This window comes from Poecilia mexicana, unplaced genomic scaffold (genome assembly GCF_051168715.1).
Source record: "Poecilia mexicana isolate PSO_F unplaced genomic scaffold, ASM5116871v1 scaffold_11, whole genome shotgun sequence".
Lineage (NCBI taxonomy): Eukaryota > Metazoa > Chordata > Actinopteri > Cyprinodontiformes > Poeciliidae > Poecilia > Poecilia mexicana.
Window position 1 is genome coordinate 7,751,470 of NW_028263380.1, and position 18,509 is coordinate 7,769,978.

Here is an 18,509-nt window from a genome sequence, read left to right on the forward strand (position 1 = left end):
AGACCCGCATTTCGCTGCAGCGATGACGAAAGTTAAAAGTGGCCTTGACTCAAGTGTGGATGTTTACCAGCACATTAAATGTCAGATCTCTTGTTAACATTCATTCCCTCCAGAGTTTTTTGGAAGTTCAAAGCGAGAGAAAACAAATATCAGGTGAACGGTGGGGGGGGGGAAGAATCAACTTTGAAGAGAAACACTTTGCCTGTTTTATATTTCCAAAGATGCTGACAGTGTCTTAAAGGTTTAACCTATTATTAAAAGTTGCATTAAAGTGTATTAAAGGTATTAAGTGCATTAACGGTATTAAAGGTTAAACCTGCATCATTTAAAGATGTCTGGTATTAAAGCTGCAGTATGTAACTTTTAGAAAAAATGTTTTTTTTTCCAGTTATTAAAAATGACACCATGTTGAGACAGCATGCCATCAGTATGACACAGATAATCTGTGCAAAAACAAAATAATCAAGCTCCTCCTCATCTTCCTAATGCTACTGTTAGCGAACTGCTCTCAGTCAAAAACAACCAATCAGAGCCAGGAGGAGGGTCTTAGCGCTGTCAATCCACCTCGTGTATGCTGTTCAACATGCTAATGGCAGAAAATCGGCTTACCGGTACAGGAAATCCACTTATCTGCAGTCATCAGTGGCAATGCTAACTAACATTAGCATTTGTAGCAGGCTATGTTGTGGTGAACCAGCTGTAGCTTGTGGTTGGTTACTCCAATTCCTCTGATTGTATTCAGGGGTACCGGAATACAAGGCACAAAATACAAATGCAAACCTCACTTTTCAGATTACAAAACAATAATAATACAAAAAACAAAAGTAAAATCCTAACAAATAGAATTATGGTGGTGAAATGTGAAAATTCAAGATGCATCAATGAGTTTTTGCATTATGTTTTTTTTGGTGAAGCATCTTAAGCCAGTTTTGTGTGATTTGTCAGCAACGGACACTTTTTCAATTTATGAACATAGATTTCTTTTATTTCATATCATTTCTTTGACACAATTTATACACCTGGGAGTATTAACCATCCAGACTTTCTAAAATGAAAGCATCATGTTCAGGTTACAAATAATACTCCTAAAAAGCTTACAGCTCCAACGGAACCTCCTGTGCTGCTGGTTTGTTTTGCCACACGCCTTCAAAGGCCAGATGAGATAAAAAGAACAACACAGAGCCGTCTTTCTTTTCCAACTTCCTGCAAGATAATTACTACGTCTTTTCTAACATTCAGAAAAGATTAAAGGACACTCACTTTGAGAAACATTCAGCTTGAAAATATCTTCAAAATGAAACTACCAAAAGAAAATTGGAGTGACTTATTCATGAAGCCACAATAATATCTGGCTCATACTGCTGTAATATGACATGAATAAAAGCGATTTTCTTTGTAAGTGGAGGTGGGCAAGTAAAAACAATCAATTAGATCAACACTTAACGGTTCAATAAATATGTTATTAGAGTGGCTTGATTAAAATGTTCATCTATGCATTGTCAAGTCGTATGAAAATTCACCGATAGAAGATTTGTACCTGGTTACAAAAAATAGCAAGAGTGTGTTTGGTTTTATGTGTTTACTGTCGGTCGGGCTGGCTTTGATTCTTCAGGAGGTGACAAGTGAAAACTACTCAGGTGAGTGGAACAGTGGGTTGATTTTTGTCCTCCGGTTCACCTCTTCGGTTCCCAAGGAACCATCCTCTTGATGGAAAAAGAAGGGGGAGGAAAAAATAAAACTGCAAGAACAAGTCTGTCGCGACACGAGTTAGCTCTTCTCAGATCTGTTCCTGTTGAGAGCAGCTTTAGGCGTGAACTCCAGTTTCTCTTTAAGGCTAAGCACCTGAGTGCCGTCTGTTCCCACCTGCTCCTGCAGCTTTCTTTCCTCTCTCAGTTCCAAAATGCTCTTCTCTTCCTCCCGAGGTTTGGGAGTGCCTCTGATGAACCACTCCAGGTGGTAGCCCACAGCGCCGACCACGAAAGCGACAGGGAAGGTGATGTACGGCGCGTAGGTCCGCATCGCAGTCCATACTACGGGCCACATGCTGCTTTAATTTCCCCAGGTGCCTTGAAGGTTAGAAAAAAAGTAAATTATATAATAGTAAGAGAGAAATTGTGGCATAGATTATTCTTTTCAGAACAGTAATAGGGAAAAAAATTATTTACCAAACATCAACTTCTAATGCCAGAGTGGACATTTTCTGTCTACTGGCCCCCTCTTGTGGTCAAAACCAGATCCCTACAGTTAAACCAAATTAGGTTCCAATGACAGGGAAATAAAGTCTAGTGTTTTTAACCAGAAAATAATCAATTCTACAGGTGTGTTGCTACAGTCAGTTCCATGGTTTTAGGCATCAACGTGTAAAACAAATTAATTAAAATAATTAAGAAATAAAAAATTAAGTGTGTTGATTAAAAATATTGATGTTGACAAATTATAGTCGATTATGACAATTAGTCTCAGCAGAGACTTAATTCATCTAAAAGAAAGGGGAAAAAAATTAAGTTTCTAAAAAGGTGCGTGCGTCACTTTGCATGCAGACTGCAACTCCAGATTCTCTAGAGGAGCCACCTGTTGATAATTAGTTAATCAGGCAGTTTAGCAACACCTGCCTGCTACTTATTCTCAAAAATCCAATAGAAGCAGCAAGGAGACACATTTTGTAAAAAGATTATGACTTAATGATGTGAAATCTGGCGTCTTTTTCTGTTTATATTTCAGATTAGATTTAAGCAATTGTAGAAATTTGCAGAGTCTATATCAATGTTATATCCTGTTATCCAAAATCTTAGAATTAACAGATGGATGACTTTTAATTCTCCTTTAGCAGAAAATGTTATGATTTGCTGTTTTACCTCAAACGGGGCAATAAATCTTAATTTTTTTAACCGATATTAAAGGGTTAATATCTTTAATGTTACCAGCCGGTAAACTTCAGTTTAGCCAAATTTGTTAAAAAGTAATCACAATGCCGCAAATTCGCCAGTTTTCTCAGTGTCGAATTGAAAACCTGGTCTCTACTATTATTACAGAGTTCATTTTATGTCCGACACCGTTCGCTTCACCTTGCTTACTGGTAATATAATTCAACATTCTAGCAGAGTTCGCCATTTTTGACTTAAAATACTGCAAAACAAAAACTGACGAGTCGAATGAGCGCGCCCAAAAACTGACCATGAGTTTAATTAAAAACCGACACAACCCTCCATCCCCCCAAAACACGAACACGTTTTGATAAAATTATGCACGAATATCAGCTAACAAAGTCAGCATCACCCTGGTCGGTGGGGTAGCTTAAAGTATTTGATATTCATAATCTTAACAAGACGGGTACCGGAAGTATGAACATTAACCTACTAGCTTACTGTGTCTATCAAGAAACAAATTACTATCACACTATTTATTTTGACAAGTTTTGACCGCCGTTAATTCATTTCATAAGACCACACTCACCTCTGCAGTTAACACATTTGTTCTAGAGAGACGTAATTTCCGTGAGTTTCCCATTTCCTTCCTGTATCAACGTCATTCACCAGTTTTTCTTCTGCGTTTTACCGCCCTCTACTGGTAAATATAGTACACTGCACTGAATGCCCAGCAGCGTGTACTCCCTCAGCTACTTCTTCCAGTGACTAAAAATGATGTGTAATGAAATCTATCTTCGTATTTAATTTAGCTTTTGTTTATATATAATAAACAAAAAATCCACAGTCTTAATGGGTGTAGGTCTTTTCTCTTTGTTGTCTCCATCCTTGCCAAGTCCAGTTCTTTCTATTACAAGGGATCTGATCCATGTCTTTAAGCTGAAAAAAAAAAAAAACTCTTAACACTTGTAACTTTCCAAACTAAGCAGCCTTAACATAGGAAACTGGTAACTTTCTAAATTAAACAATGTTTACATAGCTACATGTGGTAAAGATTCCAGAGTAATCAGTCAAGCTTCCACACCCAGAGAACATACAATTTATGTGAGGTTAAAGAAACCTGGAAGGAGGATTCCAGACCTGGATGACTTTGCTCTTATCCCAGCTTCAATCTGCTCCGGTTTATACCGGTTTGGGTCTTGACTAGATAAAGACCCCAAACCAGACAACATCCTCTTCATACGCCTCGAGTACCACACAGTATCTGGATCTGGCTTTGGGTATGCAAACACTCCATATTCCTGCAAAAATACTTTAAGACAGTGTTTTCCAGCCCTGGTCCTCAAGGCACAGTGCCCTGCATGTCTCCGTATTTTAACATCTAAAACATGCAAAGCAATGTGTCTTGAGGACCAGGGTTGAAAAACACTGCCTTAAGGAACACACTCAAAACTTTTCCTGATCAAATGGCAGCTAAAGTCCAACGTAAAATACTTTACACTGCCATGAAAAAACTATTTTCATGTTGCAAGAGAAATTTGCCTACAAACTGCATCTTGCATTTATTCAGGTTATGATTCCCGAATATACTAAAACATGCACCAAGACTAAGAAAACAAGGAAACAGAGGAAACATCTCACTAATAGAGAAAGCTCAAAGTGCATTTCTTTCACCCAATAGGAGAAGCAATATCAGACTCGGTACGATGGTTTTCTGGGTAGTGAATCAGTAAGCCTTCTTTGCAAAGCTACGTCTGATTGATGACACTGATTATTCGGCCCCCACTCTGGAAACTTTCCCATTTAACAACAATGATCCTCGCCACCTAGTTGATCTATAGCAGTCGGAAAGCAGCCTGTCACAGAGCGGTGGCTGGCTTTCACTTAATGGTTTCTTGTAGTAAAGCTCCAGAGGAGAAAAAAAAAAAAACACTGAGTCATGTCCAGATTTGTTAAAATTAGTTTCAATGAAAACGGAATTGTGATTAAGTTGAATCTTGTGTGGGTGATTATGTTTGAAATCATTCTTTAAACCCCTGCATCCCTCAGTAGCCAGGACTGGCATGTGATCAGTGCTGTCAAATAAGGAGAAATGTGCTCATCTCCTGACACATACACACACACACACAGGCACACACACACTTACTCCCGCAGGCTAACAACATTGCCCGTGCCAGTTCTGCTTTACCAGCTGAACTTGGCAGCGGTGGGTTTATTAAATAAATGTCCGTTTATTCGTTAAATGAGATTTAGAGCTGCCCTCGCCAATATTTTGCAAAAAAAAAAAAAAATAATAATAATAATAATAAAAAAAAAAAAAAAACGCAGCTATTTCTATCAATCCAAATCATGAGCCGAGCCTGACAGAGCAGAGTGTCACAGCCCCGTAACACTAAAGTAATTAACTTTAACCTATTTGTTAAAGTTAATTACAGATGTCAGGCATGGTCAGTGGTTTCCTCATTACACATGGGGAAAGATGACAGGACTCAAGTTACATCACTGCTGAATCACAGAAGTCAGGAAAAAAAGGTCCATGCAAAAGGAAATGGGTTTCAGTGAACTGAACCGTAAAACATGTTAAACCTTTGGACATGCTTCACGTCCTTTAGTATTCGGTCCCCCCCCCCCACCCATTTTGCTACATTGTAATAACAAATCATAAAGTGTTTTAATGGGATGATAGACCAACAGGAAGTGATGAAAATTTGTAGGAAATGATTAACAAAAAATGTAACTCAACTCTGGCCTGGTAAGATCAGTCCCTCATTCTACGTTTTGCTTCGTACGGAGGACCTAGATCCTCGGCTACTCTGAAACAACTGCTTGCCGAAGGCGTGGTCTCTTGAAATTCGAAACGACCGCATCTGATTTCACCAAACTTTAAGCATTTCTCTTGCTCCGACATTAGCTGCTCCACACTTGGAACCGTGGTCAACGCGGACAGAATGGCTTTGCTCACATCCTCCGCCAAACCACGACACTACACAGGCGAACTACAATTCTGAAACGGCCTGTTTGCTGTTTCATAACACAGTTAGTGGCAAACTGCAAACACAACTCTTCTATACAGGCCAGGTTTGTGAAATGCAAATGATCATCATGGTAATGATATTACAAACTACATTTATGCGATTGTCTTCCAGCGTTTGTGAATTACCCGTCATCTGTAGTAACACTTTTTGCATATTTTGACAAAACCGTGATAATACTCATAACCATAATCAGTTTGCTCACCATAACAATAGGATTTTCATATTACATGTCTACCCAATTTGGAGTGAGGCATAACGATTCTTTCCATGAACTAATCAAGCAGGGAGACAGATGGTGAAGAATAAAAGAACCAGATGTGGGAAGGAGAAACAGCTGCTTATTCATTTTTTTTCACACCGCTTCACTGACAAAAAGAAAACAAAGTAACTATATGTGCATTTTTAGGCTCAAATAGGGTCGGACTCAACTTTCTGTCAAAATCGTGAGCATTTATAATCCTGAGATCAGGTGTCAATCGTGGCATATTTCTCTAGAATAAGGTGTAGACAGTCGTTCTTCAAAACTTTTAAAACATAAATAATCATCTCATCATGATAGGGATACTCAGTTTAGTTTAACCGCTTTCTTGCTTTCCTTTTACATCTACAGATATCAAGTTTGGTTAATGTTCTTTCTTGAAATTATAACTATGTCCAGATTTAAGAGCATTAAGCTCTGAGTGTTGATCTGCCAATCACCGGTCAGAGCAAATCCGGTGCAAATTGATTGGCATGTCATTATTTTAGTGGCGACTAAATTATCCTGTTAAAATCACCAGAAAAACAAATAAAAAACTAGCTTCTAGTTGCTTTGTATGCATATCAGGTAAGTAAATAAGATCAAGGATGCGTACAAATGGCAAAACATTTATTCGTTAGCATCACAAGTCATATAGCAAAACTCAAGTCTACGGAGAAAATATACATTTTTTTCATATTGTCTTTGAGCTGAATTCCAAAAAAACTCATATTTTGCACACAATTTTGTCCATTTTAAAAGGTCCACATAATATTTTTATATACTGCATAGTAATCTTTACAGTTGTACAAAGAAATATTTGATTAATGTGTTAAACACAGTGAGAAAAAAAACAACAAATAAGAAAAGACAAGTTTTTACTGGTTTAGTTGGAAAAGGCCTGATTAAACTGTGAGGCCTCAGTGTGACAATAAATCTAATAACTGTAATGTTCCCATCATCTGTAATTACATATTAACTGAAATTCAGCCCCACATGACTTTTGCAAAAAAGTAAAAAAAAAACTTCTCTAACTATAACCATTATCCGTGGTCAGACTGGTTTTATGTAGATGAACATCTTAGAAACCCCGTCACACAGTGAATGTGCCAGTAAAGGTTCTGCACCTCATGCGTAGTGCAACGTCAGGCTTCTAACCGTCAAATTAAATGCAGCGACTGCCGCTACGCTGAATATACCGCAACGTGGTGGGGGTGGGGGTGGGAGGCACCTCTGGCGAAGCACGGGGAAAATCCGAGCGGCTGTCGGCCTGCGCGCCAAATGACGGCGCGCCTTCTGACGGCTGTGAGCGGGGCTCGTTGGCGAAGCCGCGCTCACATCAGCCTCGTGACGGCGCTGGCGAGAAAGTCCTCGTAGCTGAGGCGGACGTTGCCCGTCATGCCGGTGTCTCGCTCCCTGAACACCTGCGTCATGCTCTGGAGCTGCGTGCACGCCTGGATGAAGCGGTCCAGCTGGATGCCGTGGGCGCCGCCCCTCCCGCCGAAGCGCTGCACCAGCATCTCGGAAAACTGGGGGCTGAGCTTGTAGCCCATCTGAGTTAAAACTGAAAAAGGAGAGACGGCAGTGGAAAAAATGTGAGGGGTATACAGTGAATTTATATATATATATATATATATATATATATATAAAAATAAATGACCCGCAGCACCTTTAAGACAAGGTAATGAAACATGGATACCTTGGTGCAGCTCTGTGCCGCTGATGGATCCCGAGCGGTCCCTGTCATGCTGCTGAAACAAAGCCCTCCACTGCTGTATGTAATCCCACAGTGCCGAGAAACCAAACAAGTCTACCCGACCCGACCGCGTCTTGTCAAACATATCTGGCAGAAGACGCGAGAAACACAAGTTCAGACAAACAACCCTCGGAAAAAAACAAACAAAAAAAAAAACTTTTTCTTCACAGTCTTTCCAAACTAAAGCATAAATGTTTTAGTGCGTTTCCCTGCAGCCCCCCCATCCATCACCGCAGACCTTCTGCTTCCAACACCGGTCCACAGAGGTCACATTGTTCTCATTATGGCCGGAGATAACATTAGGTCCCTGCCAGCAAATGTAATCGGAATGGAGCAGGAATCAAGACAGAACATTTCTGTTCCTTCTTCCCCTGGACTAGAAACTGAGCTCAAGTTTAAAAATGTCTGATGCCGTGCCTTGACTTAACGTCTGATTTTTCCAGTGCTTTTTGTGCCACTTTGCCAGAGGGAGAAAACCGCCACACTGCTGTGTCGTTGAACTGTCAACATGCTAAAAACCGGTTCGTCCGTTTTTGGCTTTTTAAACCGTTTGCAGCCGTGCGACTCACTGATCATCATGAGGCAGGTCTCGTCGTTGAAGTTGGACCAGTTGGAGTTGACCAAGGCCTGTTTCAGCTCCTTCGAGTTGATGAAGCCGCTCCGGTCGGCGTCGACGCTGTGAAACCACTGGTATGCCTCTGGGTTAACACCAGGAGGGATGTTACCTACACATAAGAGGAGGGGGGAAAATGAAAGATGAGCAGTCTCAGCATTGTTTCATTTTTTTTTTTATAAAAGCCAAAAGCAAGGAAATATTCTTTTAGTGTTTCTATTCCTTGTATTTAATTAAAACTTTCCCATTCTGCACCCTGTAAATCAGATTTGAGACCATTGAATAATATTTCATTTCTTAAGGACCGACTCTAAAACCTAGATACAATTACATGCTTTCTCTTTCGACTCTATTCCCTTTTACGTAGAAACCCCCAAATAAAATCCTGAATAATAAATTCCCCTTAGAAACTGACTAGTAAACAGAGTTCACCTGTGCAAAATCTAATCCCTACATTAATCCAGCTCTTCTGTGAAGGTCTCAGATGTTTGTTAGACCATTAGTGAACAAAGAAAAACACAGAAGTAATGAAAAGAAAAAAATATAAATAAAAGACAAAAATAAAATAAAATAAATAAATAAAAATAAACAGCATCACAACGATAATGAAAATGTGGCTTGAAAGGAAAAGTGGACAAAGAAAAAAAAACACTTTTGAAAGAAAAAAAAATTCTATTTAAAGTTTCTCAGAAACCATGTAGAGGACAAAGTAAACATGTCAAATTTGATGCTCTGGTTGGACGAGACAGATGCTGTGCTTTGTGGCAAAAAAGAAACATGCAACACTTTTCTGATATTTATTTATAAGAAATGCTGTGCATTGTGAAAAAATGTATCCTTTTCCTTCCACTTGACAACTGGATGTCATTTTGCATTGTCCTATTTCAAACAGCACAAAAGAACATTGAACAGATTTTGTGTGATGTGAAAATTTGGTGTGAATATTTTGAAAAGCCACAGCATTCACACTCACTGCTCCACATGGACCAGAAAAAAAAGAAAGAAAGAAATCAGGTCAATATGCCTAATAGGGCTGGAAAAGCCATCATGAGGAAGAGAGAAACAGCACTCGCCCAAGAGGTCACCACCTGATTATATGGTGGAAAATACATGGAGACTTAGAAAATACAGTGTAGTGTGCAAAAAGGAGGAGTAAAGAGATGGCTGACTGTCATGAACATGAATGGGAAGAACGACAGGTGACATCCTGACATCTGTCTCTGCAGGGAAGAGATGGAAACATAGAATTTGATGAAATCAGACACACACACAAAACACACGCTCCCTGCCTATCCGTCTCCGACTTCTGCTTAGGCCTCGCTCTGTTTCACCAGAGAGTCATTACTCCAGCTTCATGTGACCTGCAGAGGGTCCACAAATTGAGCCGCGTCTCTGCGTGACTATCTGGGAACGCAGGTCATTTTTTATCAATCATCCCACCGCGAAGCGAAAGAAAGAAGCAACAAGGAAGAAGTATCAGGTTGATCTTGCCGTCTTATTTTGTTTTATTTTACTCTTACAGCTACAGAAGTCTTTACAGAGCTGCAGCTGCAGAGTGGAATTACCTGCAGGAGCGTTGTATCTGTTAGGTCCTCCATAAGTCTGTCCTCCATAAGGCTGTCCTCCGTAACCACCAGGCGCGCCACTAGGTCCATGCCCATATTGCCCACCATAACCTGGAGCTCCATAACCCCCATATGGGCCCCCAGTGGGGCCTGTTCCACCTCCAGGGGGACCCCCGTAACCTCCTTGGCCTCCACCATATGGGTTACCTTGAGGTGGGTGGCCTCCACTTGGATACCCCTACAAAGCAATACAAAGAAAAACAGGTGAATTCAAGTGATTTTGAGTCGATTCTACGGCAACCGAACAAAAATATAATAATAGAACCAGATCTTAACAGTGTTTCCGTTATAAATTGTGTAACATTATATGATGGTGCAAATGTGCATGAGATAAGAAAGTTTCTGGAGCTACAAAGCAGCAAATATACATATTAATGATGTGCTCTTACGAATTAAATTTAACAAAATGAAAGTTGAGCTGCGCAGTGGTGCAGCTTGTAGCGCTGTTACCTTGCAACGACAAGGTTCTGGGTTCAAATCCCAGCCTGGGGTCTTTCTGCGTGGAGTTTGTATGTTCTCTCAAGATACACAATTTAGATCCTGCTATTGATAAGACATTAAATTGTTTTCAAAATTCAAAAATACATTGATACTAAAGGGATGAATAAGTACACATATTTACAAGAGCACCAATAAGTGTGTGGAGGAATGCATTTCAGTCAAGGTCATCAATATTGATGCATAACCCAAATTAAATATTTCCCTGTTTATATGAACTGATTTAATCATAATTGAGGTGTTTACAATTTCATAACTGTGCATAATAATATAGAAAAGGTTTTGCTTTATTTGTCAAATTGTTGAAAAGTAATGTCCAAATATAAAGTTGTTGAAAATCAACCACATATCAGGAACTATTAAAAAAATAGATTAATAATTAGTGGCTAATCAGGTGTAATTCATATTCTTTAGGATAAAAATTTAACTCATGGAGAACAATCTTTTCATTTTTCCACTTAAAACTGATTCCATTAATGGCTTGCTACTATTAAATTTCACGAAACACTGAGGAAACATTTTAAACATTCAGAAAGTGGGTCCAGAGGCCATGTACGGAAACTCGGGTGATTCACACACATTCAAATTAGGACGCGCAGTTTAGTTTATTATTAAGCCAACTTCGAACTTTTAGAATATTACGAAATCACATTCATTTTAACTCTTACACATATAAACTATATAGATTAAAATTATTGCTGAGTAGTTTTGCTGACAGTGGGCCTATATTTCTGAACATACTACACAATCGAGACAGGAACAACCCCTCAGCTAACAAATGAATAACAGTCGTTTGTGGTGTAACATAAACAACTGGCGGGGTCACACGAAAGCTACGGAACACACAATCCACTAATTACACCATTAAATATGTCACTATAGCAAGAAACAAAAGAAAAACGTGAAGTTGTCCTACCTGTCCGTAGTGAAAACTCATGATTTGTATGACAACTCTTCACTTCCTGCTACAAAAATACATCCGCAATATGGAAAACAGCGCCGGCTTTTCCGCGCGTGTTATTGGTCCGTTTGTTCTGTCACGCTGACCCCCCCCTCCCCCACCCGTGAGATCAGCTTCTGATTGGACGCAAGAGGGGGAGAAAACATGTAGACGAACAGAAAGAAAGGAGAGAGAAAAAAACACAACAAGCCCCTCCCTACTGTACATCCAACCCAATACTTACTAAATGAGTCACTCACTATGTCACCTTGTGACAATGCGGAACGACGATTTTCTCTTCATCGAAAGAAATATGTAGTTTTATCACAAAGAATAAACTCTAATAAACTTTTCATTTGTCAGTAAATGACTTTATTGGAAAAATCAATAAACACAAAATATAAAGCAAAACATCTTGTATATTTTTTATCCCCCTTTAAAACTCTATTTTTTGACTATTTCTTTGTTAAATCACGATTAAAATAGGTTTATGAATAGCTTTCCTCCAATCGCTTAAGAGGCTTTTCTTCAACCTTGATGTTGTTGAGGTTCTGAAGAGATACTGTGGGATCCACTCTTACTGAGGATTTAGATCTGTACATCAACCTTGGATGTGAGAGAGGGGCCATTTCGTGACTTTCGAAGAACCTCTGAATGTCCTGCTCCTTCTTCCTTAGAATGAGCTTTTTGATACGTTTGAAGATGAGATAAATCATTTCACAGATGCAGACTAAGATGCAGACCACGGAGAAGACCACCATGAAGAGGATGAAGATCTTTCTCTCCGTGGGCCGGGATATGTAGCAGTCCACTGTGAAGGGACAAAATATTTCCCTGCATAAGATCAAGCGGGGCATGTTGAAACCCTCTGTGATGAAATACATAAATAGTTTATAAATCACTGAACGGTTTAGCACCACAATACATTAAAGATCTGCTGTTGCTGTATCAACCTTTCAGACCCCTCAGGTTGTGGTTCTGGTCTGCTTTGCAACCCCAGAACCAGAACCAAACGAGGAGAAGCAGCATTCAGCTTCTATGCATCACAAATCTGGAACAAATTTTCAGTAAATTGCAAAACAGCTGAAACACTGAGTTCCTTTAATCTAGACTAAAAACCCTGATGTGCAAAATGTAATGTTGACTGTGTGTTCTATTTCTTTGTAATTTTGTGTTTTTATGACGTAAAGCACTTTGAAAAGCCTTGTTGCTGAATAAAATTTGATTTGATTTGATTGGTAATTCCAATGTGTCTTGGCTGGGCATGAGAAAACTTGCCGAGTGTTGATGAAACCAGAAGTCTACCAAACATGTTGTGTCGCAGAAGAGAAAGCGAAAGAGAGATGCAGTCAAATGCTTTCGCTACATTTAAAAATAGAGTGACTAAGGTAGATTCTTTGTTTGAGTCATCGAGCTCTTTCACCTTTCTGTTTCACTTTGTGTCCTCTCAATCTGTTTACATTTACAGTTGGATTAGTGTGCCTACGAAAGTATTCTCTCCCCCTCCCGATCTTTTTCACATTTTGTCACAAATCAAATGCAAATCTAAATGTATTTTATTTTTGACTTAATGTTACAAACCACTACAATTTATGACACTATAATTGTGAAGTTGAAGATTTTTGAGTATTTCCCAACTTCCCTAAGAAAAAACAGAAAATTGAGGCACAAAAATAAACCAGTTTCATTCAGAAGGAATCCAAAAAGTCAATAGAGTAACTGAAGTTAATGTCAGGACAAATTCAGCTGTTCTTTGAAGGTCTCAGAGGCTTGTTAGTTAACAAACAGCATGTTGAAGATAAAGGGTCACTAAAAAACAGGACAAAGACAAGTTTTTGGTTGTAAAACAATAACCAAACCTACACAAAAAGTCATAGTTCAATGTGTCATTGGAAAATGGAAAGGTTATTACACAAACCCAAGACACAAAGACACAGTCATCCACATGTACTAGCAGGGCATTTATTATTTAGAGAAGCTTCATGATGTAACATTAGGTCCCTGCCAGCAAATGTAATCGGAACGGAGCAGGAATCAAGACAGAACATTCCTGTTCCTCCCCAGACTAGATACTGAGCTAAAGTTCTAAAGTTTAAAAATGTCTTATGCTTGAACTAATGTCTGTTTTTCCAGGTTATGTTTATGCCACTCTGCCGGAGGGGAAAACCGCCACACCGCTGTGTCATTGAACTGTCAACATGCTAATAACCGATTACTCCGTTTTTGACTTTCTTTAAATAATTTTTGCAAATTTTATTGAAAATTATTTTCCATACAAGTATACATCCAAACTTTACAATTTGTTTTTTTCTTTTTTCCAAATGTTCTATACACACCATTCTAGAGAAGCTGCACATAACTTCTGTACCTGCATTGGACAAAACAACTTGGCCAATCTATATTACCCAATCTACCCATACACTTACTACTAAAAAAACAACAAAAAAACAAAAACAAAACAAAATTAGTTTTTTTTTGTCCGTTCTTCTCTTCCAAGTCATCACGATTTTAAATCTCTTCTCACTGGAAATGAACTGTGAACAACTATTTACAGTTTGTAGCACTATAACGGTACCCAATCCCACAATGTCATTCAACAAAGTCTGATCTCCTTGGTGAAATAAAACCCTGCCAATTTTTCCAATAATTCTTAAATTTTCCAGATTCTAATCTGATGGGAAAGTCAGCCTTTCCATAATATAAATATTATGCATTACATCAACCCAATCTTCCCTTTTAGGAGCTTCTGCCTTCAGGAAGTTCCTAGTAATGGCTTTTTTGCTTGCTACTGTGGCAACCTGGGGTGGATTTTCTTTATTATGAAATCCAAATATAGGATGTTAAAGTTTACAATATGGGAAACCAACAATGCCACCTGGAATAACTCCAGGAAAATGTAATGTAATAAGGACACAGATAAGTTCTGCTGGAAATGAGGAGACGAGATTCAGAAAGTTCTACAAAAATTTATTAAACTTTAATATGTTTTTAAATTAATAATAACCTGAAATTGAATGGTTAAAACAGTGAATGCATTTGACAACATTTATTATGATAAAATGTTTAAATTTCAAAGGAAACTGAGGCTTACTAATAGGTGAAGTAGTGAGGGAAGTGACAACATCCAGTGCAGAAAAAGGGGATCACCCTGGACACCACAAAACACAGCGAACAAAGAAAAAGGTGCTCCAACAAAACACACAAGACACCACCACCACAGTAGCCTCAGTCCCTAAAAGAAAGACAAAAAATGAAACAATATGAGTAAAACAGTGGTACAATAGCACTACAATATTTCACTTTATCCCATTGATAGTGCCATCAGTGCTCCCAGGGAAAGTTCAGGTTGGTTTTTTAAAACATTTCTTTATTGGTAGGCAAAACAGCAGCGAGCCTCACTCCAGGTGTAATGCTGATTAGAGACTCATCAGGAGGCTGTGACCTGGTAAGTTACCACACTGCCAGATAAACGGATCTACAATTCCACCTATGCTGTGCAGCTTACCGCCAGCAAACAAACAAACGGACGGACAGATTGGTCCAGATGTTGGAGGTGCAACAAAGGAGGCCAGCACAGTTTAACAAACGACAGAAGCAGATGGAGACGTCATGACACAAGCAGCCTCATGACAGGTGAAGGCTTGCTTATATGCAGCAGCTGAAATTGGCCTTAAAGTGGCAGCGTACCATTTATGCTGCTACACTACCAACATAATCCTATACCAGCTGCTCTTCTTAATCTTTCCATCCCTCTTCCCATGAGCAGAACATCAACTGTGAATGGAATACTCACCCCAGCACCTTATCCATACAATTCTTTAAATCCTGCCAATAGGGTACCATATAGGTACCTCCTTAAGGAGGAGACAAATCCTCAATTTAGTGTTTTCTCAATTTGTTATTTATTATGGCTTGTAGAGGTATCGTGGGTGACATAGCACATTCTATATCTTTCCATTTTGCAGCGTATGATGGATTGCTTATATTCAGTAGAGTACCAAGCTGTGTTGCAACATAGTAGCTCTTAACCCTTGTGCGTGCAAGGACTGAGGTAAACGTAGAGAACTGTGGCAAACGATACAAGTTTTACGTGTGTAGGGTCGGTTGGACCCCATTTCTACATGCAAGGGTTATGAGAGAGTAAGGCTAACCCCACTTTGTCCTTCGGTAACTGCAAAGTTCTAAATCTGATCCGTGGTCTCCTTCCTTGCCATATGAATCTCGATATGATTTTATCCCATTATGCAGAATCTTTATCTGTCACTTCAACTGGGAGAGTTGTAAATAAATACAGTAACCTTGGTAATATCCATCCATCCATTTTCTATATACCTTTGTCCCTTAGTGGAGTCGGGAAGTGCTGGTGCTTATCTCCTGGTAACATTCCGGGCGAGAGGCAGGGTTCACCCTGGACAGGTCGCCAGTCTTTCACAGACCTTGTTAATACATTTGTTTTAATCATTTCTACTCTTGATGTTAAGCTTGTAAAAGGGATTAAACTCCAGCTTCCAATATCTGATTTTATTCTAGACATTAAGAGCTAAAGTTTAAAGACTTTAGTTCAGATAAGTCATGAGACAGAAATACTCTGAGGTATTTCAAAGATTTTGAATCCCAATCCCAGCTAAATTTTCTTTTAATTAATTAATCTGGTGAATAGTTGAAGGAGAAAACTTGGGTTTTCTTTGTATTTAATTTGTAGCCTGACATCATACCAAACTTATCCATTAGTGCTGAAAGCGACCTGCCTAGTTGAAATAGGTAAATCAAAACATCATCCACGAATAATTCTATCTTTTGTTCCCCTCCCTCCGAGCGTATGTCCTTTAGATTTTTGTTCTGTTTTATCCATTGGCTTAAAGGTTCCAAATATATCGCACATAATAGCAGGATAATGGAGCAGACTTGGGGCACCCTCGTTGTAATGTAAATGCTTTTGAAAGGTTCACATTAATTTTGATCCTAGCTGTGGGTTGGTAAGATAACGATGGAATAGTTTTGATAAATGTTTTGTTAAAACCGAATTGTTGTAGCACCTTATATAAGAAATTCCAATCCCAATATAACAGCTTCTGTTCTTGTTTTAATAATATTTTTGTGAGGATTTGAGTTTTTCTGTGTGTTTAGTTTTAGTTTCAGTGTCTAGTGAGTCTCCGGGTTGTCCTGTCTTCCTCTTGATTGTTTCCAGGTGTCTTGTTCCCTGATTACCCTCTGTGTATTTAATGTCACCTGTGTCACTGTGTCTTTGTGAGGTCCTTGTCGTTTTGTTGAGTGTGATTACTGTTTTCAGAGTCGTCACAGTGGAACCGTCTTTTGTCCTATGCCAACAACAGCTCACTTGTTCAGTCCCAGTAGTTACCAGTGTAGAGCCTTAGTTTTCTGCTCAGCTGTGCTGCCAGTTCCTTTGACTATTTGAGCTAAATCGTCATTAAAATCATCATTCATCTTCAACCTGGGTCTGCCTGCAATTACCTCATCACTATATACCACGAATTCATGACAATTTTGCATAACCAGCAATGTATGCCTAATATTATCTATTGTCTGTTTATTCTTTATGAATCCCCGTTTTTGGCTTTTAAACCGTTTGCAGCCGTGCGACTCACTGATCATGATGAGACAGGTCTCGTTCTTGAAGTTGGACCAGTTGGAGTTGACCAAGGCCTGTTTCAGCTCCTTCGAGTTGATGAAGCCGCTCCGGTCGGCGTCGACGCTGTAGAACCACTGGTATGCCTCCGGGTTAACACCAGGAGGGATGTTACCTACACATAAGAGGAGAGGGGAAAATGAAAGATGAGCAGTCTCAGCATTGTTTCATTTTTTTTTTCTAAAAGCCAAAAGCCAGGAAATATTTTTTTAGTGTTTCTATTCCTTGTATTCATTCCCAATATGCAACCAGTGAATCAGATTTGAGACCACTGAACAATATTTCATATCTTAAGGACCTACACTGTCCGTAATGAAAACTCATGATTTGACAACTCTTCACTTCCTGCTACAAAAATACATCCGCAATATGGAAAACAGGGCCTGCTTTTCCGCGCGTGTGATTGGTCCAGTTTTTGTTACACTAACACCCCCCCACCCCCCGGACGTGAACAAAGCTTCTGATTGTCGCTAGAGGGGGGAAAATGGGAAAAAATCTAGACGAACAGAATAAAAGGAGAGAAAAAAACCCTTTTGACGACTTTATTGGATAAATCAATAAATACAAAATATAAAGCAAAACATCTTCAATGTCATGATCCATGTTTCTGTGTGTTTATTTTTGAGTTTTTTTCTGTGTAGTCCTGTTCCCTGTGAGTCTGTCTCTTCCCCGTTGATTGTTTCCCAGGTGTGTCTCATTCCCTTGATTACCCCATGTGTATTTAAACCCACCTGTTGTCTTTGTCTCTCGTCGGATCCTTGTCATGTATTGCCTGTTTCCCCGTTGCGCTGTCTTCTGGATTCCTTCATAAAAGTCATCATTTTCACTTACCTCCTGGGCCCGTCTGCGTCCATATCCTCACCCCATCCACCGTTTATGACAGAAGGATCCGACCACAACTACGGTTAGAGAAGCAACCATCATTAAGGACGCCAGATCTAACCCTTGGTGGGGAACACGGTTGGTGCTGTGCCCACCAGGGGTCGGACCCCGCCGACATTGCCGCCCTGTGTCACCGGAGGTCCCGGCCCCTGGGCGTCAATGGCACCACCGCCCTGTGCCACCGGAGGTCCCGGCCCCTGGGCGTCAACGGCACCACTGCCCTGTGCCGCCGGAGGTCCCGGCCCCTGGGCCTCACCTGCAGCTGCCTCCGGTGCCCGCGCCAAGCTTCCAGTGCCCGCGCCGAGGCGTCTGTCCCCGTTGCCGCCGATCCCCGTGCCTAGGTGGCTGCTGTCGCCACCTCCAGAGTTCGCCGTGCTGGAGTCGCCCACCGGACTGTCCACGGCAGGTCAC

At 39.9% G+C, this 18,509-nt stretch overlaps 2 protein-coding genes across 2 annotated transcripts; both read right to left on the reverse strand.

Moving 5' to 3' along the window:
• Window positions 1-955: 955 nt before the first annotated feature.
• Window positions 956-3,562, reverse strand: smim12 (small integral membrane protein 12). The gene is made up of 2 exons (XM_014987355.2): window positions 3,454-3,562; window positions 956-2,066 (listed from the first exon to the last, which is right to left on the reverse strand). The coding sequence occupies exon 2, from the start codon at window positions 2,041-2,043 to the stop codon at window positions 1,768-1,770; it is 276 nt and encodes a 91-aa protein (XP_014842841.2). The 5' UTR covers window positions 2,044-2,066; window positions 3,454-3,562; the 3' UTR covers window positions 956-1,767.
• Window positions 3,563-6,750: 3,188 nt separating this feature from the next.
• pef1 (penta-EF-hand domain containing 1) lies at window positions 6,751-11,648 on the reverse strand. Its single transcript, XM_014987353.2, has 5 exons — window positions 11,546-11,648; window positions 10,072-10,309; window positions 8,463-8,618; window positions 7,837-7,980; window positions 6,751-7,701 (listed from the first exon to the last, which is right to left on the reverse strand). Exons 1-5 carry the CDS (start codon window positions 11,564-11,566, stop codon window positions 7,472-7,474), a joined length of 789 nt encoding a protein of 262 aa, XP_014842839.2. The 5' UTR covers window positions 11,567-11,648; the 3' UTR covers window positions 6,751-7,471.
• Window positions 11,649-18,509: the final 6,861 nt, after the last annotated feature.